Source organism: Eubalaena glacialis, chromosome 2 (assembly GCF_028564815.1).
Source record: "Eubalaena glacialis isolate mEubGla1 chromosome 2, mEubGla1.1.hap2.+ XY, whole genome shotgun sequence".
Lineage (NCBI taxonomy): Eukaryota > Metazoa > Chordata > Mammalia > Artiodactyla > Balaenidae > Eubalaena > Eubalaena glacialis.
In genome coordinates, this window is record NC_083717.1 from 194,947,541 (window position 1) to 194,957,233 (window position 9,693).

Consider the following 9,693-nt stretch of genomic DNA (forward strand, 5'->3'; position numbering starts at 1 on the left):
AGGGACCTGGCTCCTGATGGCTGTGGAACCAATACCATCCCTAGGCTGCCAGCCCCAGAATCTGGTCAGTGTGATGGAGAAAAACAATGTTCAAGCCCTGGTTCCTCAAGTCAAGAGTCTCGGTGGCTTGCACCAAAACTAACTCAGATGCATAAGCCTGTGACTTGGGGTTGGGGGGTGGAGAGGGATTTTCTCTGGATGTGAAAGTTTTCAGCCCCACCCCCTGGCTGGCCCACCCAGCTCCAGATGTCTGTCAAGGGTGCGGAGGGAGGTACTCAGGAAGAAAAGGAAGTGGCCAGAAGGGGAAGCAGCAGGCTGCAGAGAGGAGGCAGGTGGGACCTGATCGGGCGCTCGCTGGTGAGCTGAGGGCCTGCGTCTGTGGCAAAGCCAAGATGAACGCCAAGGCAGGACCCCCAGAGGTAAGTGCCAGTGAGGCCAGATGGGAGAGTCAGGCCAAAGGCCCTGAGACGGGGACTTTGGTCCACTGCCCCCTGGCCCTGTGCTGCCAGCAGCCCTGGGCCCAGAGGGTCATAAAGTCTCCAGCTGGGCCTGCAGGGCACCCATTCCTCCTCCAGCTTGTGCAGCCAGGACCACCAGGGCCTCGGGGTCTCCTAGAGAGTTCAGAGCAGGCCCTCCCTCCGCCCCAGCCTGGGCCGGGCAGCTGCGCCACATACCCTGCACAGCAGGAAGTCTCACCCCTTCACCCATGACCTCCGATGCCTGCAGGGTCCCACGGCTGCCTAACACAGGGCTGGGGGGGAGCTCAGAGCTGTCCCATGGGAGTCTCCCAGCCCGTCACGGCCCTGAGATGCCAGCGCTAGTGGGTCATCCTCGCCCAACAGCCAGCCCCACCCCTGGACATACAGGGTCCCCAGGGCTGCAGCTGCCCAGAGCCCCCCTGGATGGCTGGCCTCCCCAGGCCCCTGTAGTTCCCAAGGGGATGGGTGGCCCGGCAGGTGCCTCGGCCGTGCTCCGAGTCCCAGATGGGGGCCGTGGGGGCAGGGTTGCTGCGCTCCAACTGGTCTGCCTGGGGCCCCGGGCGGTGCAGCAGGGGCAGCGTCTGTCCAAGGATGGCCCTGGGGCCCCGCCCAGGACTGCACCCCGATTGCCTCTCCTGAGGGTCAGTGAAGAGGCCTGGGACCTGTTCACTGTGAAGGCCTGATGCGGCCCCGAGCCCTCCCCGGGCAGGGAGGGGAGTGGCAGGCTCCCGAGCGCTCCTCTGCGGCGTGCAGGTGGGGAAGCACCCTGACTCCGCTCTATGGGGGCTCCTGGCAGGGAGGGGTGCTGGGCCTCGGGCACTCTGCCTGAGTCCCCCTCTCTCACTCTGCTTTCTGGGGCCCCCGCCACCCGGTAATGGTTCTGGCTCAGGGCAGACGCAGCCCCCGGGCCCAGCTCCTATGGCCGCCCCTTCCCCACACTGAGGCGGGCCAGCGGGTCCTGTGGAAGGACACCTGCTCCCTGGGCCCCAGTGCCTGGCCAAGCTGCACTCGCAGGCAGGCAGCGCAGCCCAGGCCCCAGGCCCCAGGCTGCAGGGGCCACTTCCCCACCAAGGCCAGGAGGGAGGGCTGCACCCACCCCTCACGGATGCCTCGGAGGTTGGCTGGCCGGGTGGGGCGGGGGGGGGGGAGGGATCCCTGTCGCTGCGCGTGGGCCCCTCCCTGCGCTCCGGGGCGGGCGCGCTGAGCTCGGGAGCATCCCACTCATGGCGGCATTTGAGGCTGCTTTGGGGAGGGGCCCAACTCCAGCCGGGGCCCAGCCGGCCTGGCTTCCAGCTCCTCGTGGGAGTGACCACTCTGAGGGGACAAGACGCATCCTCCGTCCCCAGCTGGCTGCAGAGTCCTGCTGCACAGGGAGAGCCCCGCTGCCAGCATCAAGGGGTCCCGACTCAGCCCCCAGCCCCCTGAACAGCAACACTCTGTCAGTGCCAGGTCTCCCCAGCCAGGACAAGGGCTGCTGCCCGGCGCCCAGGAGGGGCTGCAAGGGGCCAGGACGGGGGGGCCCAGCCCGGGAAGGGAAGCAGCTATTTATAGGCCGGCCTTGCGAGGGCCAAGCTGGAGAGCAGAAATGGCATCAGACTCGTTGAGGTTGTGACTGAAACAAGGAACTGAGATTCAGACACCCCCGTGCCCGCCGAGAGGGGGTCCAAGAGGGAGAACAGCGGGTGACGTGTGTCCCGGGAACAGACCGGGGCGCACACACACACATGCACGCACACATGCACACGCACCAGTGATGGGCAAGGGACTCGCCAGCTTCAGACCAGGCTGTGGTGAGGGTGCGACCGTGGGCAGGACTGGGTGGCTGTAGGGGTCCCCACGAGGTGGTGGCCCCGGTGCCCAGCTGCCCAGGCACCGTGGGGCCACTGCAGCCGGGCCTGGAGCTGTGGGTGATGCCAGGTCATCCCAAGCAGGTGCGGAGGCCTCTGCAGAGCGCATCGGTGGCCCCTGCGTGGCCCCGATCCACGCCACCCCGCAGCCCACGGGACAGAGAGGCCCACACAGCAGGACTTGGGGGCAGCCTCACAGGACCCCTGGGCCAGAGTGGCAAGGACAGAACTAGCCACGGGGGAACCGGGGTACCCTGACGGGTGGGCTGCTCGGCACCTGCCACACGCCCTGTCTTGGGGGACCTGGGAAGATGGCCAGTGACCATGCGGCCCCCCGGCGGTGGGCTCGGGCCTGCGTGGCCCCATCCTCGCCAGCCCCGCCTAGCTGCAGGCCTGGCCTCCCTGGCAGCAGGGACGGTCTGTCTCAGCACTGGAGAGGCCATCAGGCCCACCCGGAAGAGCACGGTCACGCCCCGGGGACCCCGTGGTGACGCCCTCCTCCGGTTGCAGGTGCGGGGGACTCTGGCCCTGCTGTGCCTGAGCGCTGTGACCCTCACCTACGTGCTGTGGCAAGTGCTCTGTTCCTCCACCTGGCGCCACGTGCGCCCCGAGGAAGGGCCCACCGCGTCTTGGGGCCTTGGCTCCAGCCTGGCCTGGGCGCCCCTGGCAGGGGAGGCCTGGCGGCGTCAGCAGAACGACTCCTGCCGGTGAGTGAGCCCGCGAGGTCTGCAGGGTGGCCGGCGCGTCCTGCTCCAGGCCGCCGCCTGCCTTCCCCCTGGGGCTCCCCAGCGGGACCAGCATCGCCCTCTGCCACCTCCTGTTGGAAGAGGCAGGTTCCGGGGAGGGTGGGCTGTGAGGCAGGGGGCGTGGTCGGGGGAGGGGGAGAAGCCCCGAACTGTATGGGCCGGAGTGGGGGCGGGGGACGGGGACGACTTGGGGCGCTCTTTGCAGCAAACGCAGGCGGCCAGCCAGGGACTCCGACAAGGCCGCGAGCCCCGGTCCTACCTGGGCCGAGGTGGCACCATCACAGCCCTTCCACCTGGGGTGGAGTCGCAGCGCCCACCCCTCCCGCCCCGCTGTGGGGTCCTGGAATCCCAGCACACCCCCAGCCTACCCCCAACCCCCACTGGCTCAGCCTTCCCTTCTGGGTCAGCCTGGGCGTCTCCAAGGGCCTCCACAGCTGCAGGAGCCCAGACCCAACACCTCTGCCGGGCTCCGCAAGCGACAGCCCCGAGCAGACAGCGCCTGGGCTTGGGGGGGGCCTGGGCCCCATCTGCCCTGCTCTCAGGCCCCCCACTCAGGCCCCTCCCCGGGGCGCTCCTGGGTGTCAGCCCTGCCCTGCCCAGTCTGGCCTGCGGCACCCTCCCTGCACCCTCGGCCTGGGCTCAGCCCTCCCGCTTGGCTGGATGGGATGGAGCAGGTGATGCGAGGCTGGCTGGTGGCTCCTGCACTCACACCTGGCACCTCCCTCCGCAGGCTTGTCCTCGTGGAAAGCATCCCCCAGGACCTGCCGCCTGCAGCAGGCAGCCCGTCTGCCCAGCCCCTGGCCCAGGCCTGGCTGCAGCTGCTGGACGCCGCCCGCGAGAGTGTCCATGTGGCCTCCTTCTACTGGTCCCTCACGGGGTCCGACACTGGGGTCAATGACTCGTCTTCCCAGCTGGTGCGCCACCCCTCCCCCGACCCGGAGGCTGCGGGCCGTCCAGGGGCCAGGCACACAGCAAGCCTGGCGGGCGGCGCATCTGTCTGACCGAGCTGTGGGCAGTGAGAGGCGGCCTCCTGGGGAAGTCTGGGCCCTTCCGGGTGGGGTGGGGGCGGCCTCTCACCGCTGGCCTGCCCTCGCAGGGAGAGGCCCTTCTGCAGAAGCTGCGGCAGCTGCTGGACAGAAACGTTTCCCTGGCTGTGGCCACCAGCGCCCCGACACTGGTCCGGAACTCCACCGACCTGCAGCTCCTGGCGGCCCGAGGTAGGTTCCTGCCGTCCTGGGCCTGGGGACGGGCGAGAGCAGTGGGGCTGCCCAGGAGGGGGAGGCCGGGAGCCCAGGGCTGCAAGCGCCTTCAAGTGGGCTTCCCGGGGGCCAGTTCCAGGGAGCCGGACGTGTCATTTCCCAGGGGGCAGAGCACAGGCCTTGCTGAGCCCAGCCGCTTCAGCCTGTGGGTGGCGGCTTGGCCTGGAGCCAGAGGCAGCAGGGACCCTCCTCACAGAGCCGGGCTGCCTGGAGGGACCCCCGGCTGGTCAATGCCTCAGTTTTCCCACCTGTAAAATGGGAATAACAACATCAACTGAGTAGGACTGCTGTGAGGAGAAAGGAATCCACCCACCTGCAAAGAAAGAGCTGAGAATCTGGCTCAGCACGCAGCGGGTTCACCGCACTGTCCTGCACCCTCGTCAGGCGCCCAGGTGCGACATGTGCCCATGGGAAGGCTCACCGGCGGCGTTTTGCACTCCAAGTTCTGGGTCGTGGATGGGCGGCACGTCTATGTGGGCAGTGCCAACATGGACTGGCGGTCACTGACACAGGTGAGTCCCCGAGCCCCGAGCGGGGAGACCCCATGTCCCCATGCGGGCAGTCACCCTGGGGGAAGTGGCCATGTCTGTAACATCGCTGTGGTAGAAACACCCGGAGACTGGTTACCGGATTCAAACGGCACTGAACTCCTGCTGCGGAAGGCCATTTAACCGCCCGGAAAGATGCTCAGGTCATCTTATCCGGGAAATCATGCAGACAAAGCATGATCCCTTCTAGGGAAAGCAGCGCTTTGACCATGAGTCAAAACGGTGACGGCAGCTGTCATCTAGCAGTGGGGAAGGATTTTTTTTTCTTTCTTCTCTGGGCATTTGTGCGTTCTCTATTGTCTTTTGGTAACAAACATGTATTGCCCTTGGAATACAATGTTCAAGGAAAACAGGGACCCGCAGGGCACCCCACCCCATGGCTTCCCCCAGCGCACCATCTACTACGGATTCTCGCGGGTGATGGATGCTGCTGTGGACCGGCTGCCGAGCCGGAGGCTGCACCTGCCCGGCACCCCTGGCCCAGGGGGTCCACACGGCCCCAAAGGGGCCCCTCCCGCAGCGCTGCCCCGGTCCCTGCAGGTGAAGGAGCTCGGCGCCATCATCTACAACTGCAGCCGCCTGGCCCAGGACCTGGAGAAGACCTTCCAGACCTACTGGGTGTTGGGGGTGCCGAAGGCTGTCCTCCCCAAACCCTGGCCTCGGAACTTCTCCTCCCACATCAACTGCTTCCAGCCCCTCCGGGACTACTTTGATGGGGTGCCCACCACTGCCTACTTCTCGGTAAGAGTGGTCAGGGGGGCCGACTGGAGCCCCTGCTCTCCTGGCTGGCCAGAGGCACAGGGAGCCCCGCCCACCCTGGGCCTGGTCTGCAGACACCCCAGAGTCTGCTAGGCCCTCGGGGCCACGGCTCTGGGAGCCAGCACCGTGGACGGCACTGCGGCCCCAGGGTGAGGGGCAGGCCCGGCCCCAGGAGAGGACGCGGTCATCGTCATCCACGGGAGACAGGCAACCTGAGTGCTTGTGGGGGTCGTCCTGTGGCCCTGGGGGCCTCCAAGCACACTGTTGGATGGGGTCTGACTCAGGACCAGGGAGGGTGGGGGGAGGACCCGTGCATCAGGCAATTCTGTCACTCTGCGGGGAGGAGAGGGGGACTGAGGGGCGGGTGGTCATGCCCACCAACCACGACCCTCCCTCAGGGTACACGGCAGCTACCCCAGTGCTGGGCTACAGTGGAGACCCTGCCTCAGAGGCAGGGACGCTTCCCCAGACATGGGGACCCAGGCTGAGCCGCGCGGGGAGCTTCCTCCGGAGTCAGGCCAGCCCGGGGCCCCTGTTTAGACCCGACGTCTTGTCTTCCTCCTGGTTCCCAGTGCTGGAGGGTGGGTGCACCGTGGCGTCACGGGTCCAAGAACCCAGTGGCTCAGAACCGGGTGGGCAGTGCCCTCAGGGACCTCTCTGCCCGCACAGGCATCGCCGCCCGCACTCTGCCCCCACGGCCGCACCCGGGACCTGGACGCGCTGCTGGCGGTGATGGGGGGCGCCCGGGAGTTCATCTATGCCTCGGTGATGGAGTATTTCCCCACCACACGCTTCACCCACCCCGCCAGGTAGGCCGGGCGGGAGCCGGGCAGCCCCGGACGGGGGAGGCCCCTCTGCGCATGGGCAGCTCCTGGCCTGTCTGCTCGCCCGCCAGGACCCCTGCCCACTGGGGGCGTGTGGGCAGGCCCGGTTGACCTGAGGACCCCGAGCCTGCCCCGCACCCCTCCCCAGGTACTGGCCGGCGCTGGACACGGCGCTGCGGGCGGCGGCCGTCGGCGGGGGCGTGCGCGTGCGCTTGCTGGTCAGCTGCTGGCGCAACACGGACCCCAGCATGTTCCCCTACCTGCGGTCCCTGCAAGCCCTCAGCAACCCCGCGGCCAACGTGTCCGTGGACGTGGTGAGGACCCACCCCCTGGCTGGGCCGGGAAGCAGCCTCCCTGTTGGCTGACACGCCCTCTCTGTTCCCCCAAGAAAGTCTTCATTGTGCCCGTGAGGAACCACTCCAACATCCCCTTCAGCAGGGTGAACCACAGCAAGTTCATGGTCACGGAGAAGGCGGCCTACGTAGGTGAGCAGGGGTGAGGGCTGCGGGCAGGGGCTCAGGACCCCTGAGTCCTTGTGGGCTGCGGAGCGAGCGGACACCAGCAGAGGGCACACAGGCCCGCAGAAGGGATCGTGTCGCCCGGACGGTGGCCAGGCCAGGGTGCTGAAGGGGGCGCTGTCCTCCGTCCAGCGTGGACCCTGGGCGGGGACCTGCTGAAGGGCTCAGGCCCTCCCCCATGGAGGCAGGTGGGGACCCCTGGCACCAAGCCCCCCCGAGCACTGAGTCCGTGGGCTGCTGGGGTGCAGTCCCTCACGTGAAGAGTGGGCTGCACTCGGCGCCAGAGAGGCTGCAGGGCTGGAGTCGGACCACGGCAGAGTGGCCGCTGGGGCCATCGGGCTGGGCCAGGCAGCAGAGGACCCCCCGTGTGGCCCAGTAACCCAGCGTCTCCGCCCACAGGCACTTCCAACTGGTCTGAAGATTACTTCAGCAGCACCTCGGGTGTGGGCCTGGTGGTCAGCCAGAGGGCCTCCAGCACCCAGCCAGGGGTGACCACCGTGCAGGAGCAGCTGCGGCAACTCTTTGAGCGAGACTGGAGTTCCCGCTACGCTGTAGGCCTGGACGGACAGGCCCAGGGCCAGGACTGTGTTTGGCAGGGCTGACGTCCAGCCCTTCCTGGCCACGGAGCCCCACTGCCCCCGACCAGGCCTCCCTGCCTGGCCCGCAGTCTGGACCCCGAGCAGCTCCATCCGCACAAGCGCTGGTCAGGGGCAGGACTGCCCAATGTAGGGCAGGCGCAAACTGTTTGCTCTCCAAATCTAGCCCCTCTTAAAGCCCCACCTCCTCCAGGGAGCCCTCCAGTATGCCCTCCCTGGCTCCCACAGAGCCGCAATTCCTGCCCACACACGGAGCCTTTACAATACTGTGTGCCTCCCTGTTTCTCCTGTGAGTCCTGGGTCAGGCTGCGTCCCACCTTCTCAGCCCCAGGTTGGAGTTCAGCCTCCACCCACTTGCGAGGCGCCTGTGTCCACGAGGCCACATTGAGGCGGGGCTGGGCTTCCGCCATGCGAGACCCTGACTCTCGCCAGTGTCCAGCCTCCCGCCCACAGGAACCCAGGGACAAAGCAGGGGGCGGAGCTGGTGCCTGGGGTGGGCCCAGGTCTGATGGGGGCGGGGCTGGTGCCTGGGCAGGGCATGGGGGCGTGGGGTGGAGGGGGGAGGCCTTATGGGGGCAGGGCTGGCGCCTGGGGTGGCGGGCCCAGGCCTGTAGAGGCCAACCTGCTCGTGGCACCCAGTCCTGGTGTATAAGGGGCCAGGAACCGGGCGGTAGAGTTGTAGAGTGGAGAGGACCTGGGTTTGAGCTGGGGGGAGGGTGACACCAGCCAGGATGGGGTTTGGATGCAGCCCCATTGGAGCTCACCCTCTCTTGGGCCTCACCCAGCACCTGCCCTGCAGAGGCAGGAACTGAATCCTGGTCTGACAACTCGGTTCTGCTAGGAATGCTGGGTCAGAAGCCTGTCTCAGCCCTGGCCTCGCCACCTCCTGGTTTCTGACCTCGGCTTCAGAGCCCACCTGCCCTCGCAGAGGCCCCCAGGGCACCCGAGGCTAGAGCTGGGGGCTGGCTCAATGTCCAAGAGACCCTGGCCGCTGAGGGAGCTGAGCGAGTGGACCCCAGGCCCATCCCAGGCCGCTGCTCCCCCGCCCCCACGTCATCCTGGCCCCAGAGAGACCTGGCTGGGTTGCTGTTGGACGCCTTTGACGTGAGTGTCCTCGTCTGCGAGCAAGATCCCCAAACCCAGCCTGTCTCGCTGCCCAGACCCGCGGGGATCTGGAGAGAGTGCCACGGCTCCACGCGGCCTGAGAGGCGCCCAGGGCCTCTGGGAGCTGGTCTGTGCATGAGCTGCCCCTGGCGGCACCCCGCTCCCACCGCAACTGTGCTGCAGGGCAGCGCCCCAGGAGCAGCAGACCCCAGGCCCTCTACTGCCTAGGCTGATCAGCTGTGGTCCAGGAGGGCTCTGTGTGCCAGGCTATGGTGGGGCAACAGGGCGAAAGGCCGCAGCCAGTGCAAGGCCCACTTCACACACTGTGGGTCTGGTGGCCACACCTCAGTGGCAGCCTCAAAGGCCTCCAAAGCAGACCTCCATCACAGGAGGCTCAGCTTGATGAGGCATGAGAGGCCCCGGGGACCCCTTCTGGGGTGTGGGGAACAGACCCTGCCTCCTGGGACCCTGGAACCCAGGCCCTTGTGTGACCCCTCCCTCGAGGGAGGGCACCAGCTACCTTGCCTGTGACAGGTAGAATGCACAGAGGTGGTTATGTGACATGAGGTGGTAACAGCATCTTGCGGGGGGCCGACCCTTGCTGGTTTGATGAAGGAAACTCCCGTGAGCTGTCCTATGGAGAGGCCCGCAGGGCAGGGCCCCAGGAGCGGCCTCCAGCCTCCAGCCAGCAAGAAACAGGGCCCCAGGATGCACCCAGCCTGCACCCAGCAGCCTTGTGAGTTTGGGAAGTGGTTCCTTCCCCCGTTGAGTCTGGAGATGAGACGGCAGCCTGGCCAGTGCCTTGATGGCGGCCTCATAGGACCCGGCTAAGCTGTGCTTGGACTCCTGACCCACAGAGCCTGGGGGATCATAAATGTGTGTTGTTTCAAGCCACTCATTTGCGGTGATGTTGGCACAGTGCAGGTGGCTCACGCACGTTGTCACACAGAGCAGAGGCCACACGGAAGGGGGAAGGGCCTGTGCTGTCAGTGGCTCCCCACGGGCTGACAGCT

General features: G+C 67.2%; 1 protein-coding gene across 1 annotated transcript; it reads left to right on the forward strand.

Moving 5' to 3' along the window:
• Window positions 1-328: 328 nt before the first annotated feature.
• Window positions 329-7,766, forward strand: PLD4 (phospholipase D family member 4). Its single transcript, XM_061182926.1, has 10 exons — window positions 329-419; window positions 2,837-3,033; window positions 3,803-3,986; window positions 4,169-4,289; window positions 4,716-4,843; window positions 5,420-5,620; window positions 6,308-6,447; window positions 6,611-6,776; window positions 6,851-6,947; window positions 7,380-7,766. Exons 1-10 carry the CDS (start codon window positions 393-395, stop codon window positions 7,580-7,582), a joined length of 1,464 nt encoding a protein of 487 aa, XP_061038909.1. The 5' UTR covers window positions 329-392; the 3' UTR covers window positions 7,583-7,766.
• Window positions 7,767-9,693: the final 1,927 nt, after the last annotated feature.

Bases quoted from the DNA above. Each gene is read 5' to 3' on its own strand.
- PLD4 (XM_061182926.1), top strand. From the start codon at position 393: ATGAACGCCAAGGCAGGACCCCCAGAG. The intron at 4,844-5,419 runs GTGAGTCCCCGA...CGGTCCCTGCAG, and splicing joins ACTGGCGGTCACTGACACAG to GTGAAGGAGCTCGGCGCCAT. The intron at 5,621-6,307 runs GTAAGAGTGGTC...CTGCCCGCACAG, and splicing joins CCACCACTGCCTACTTCTCG to GCATCGCCGCCCGCACTCTG.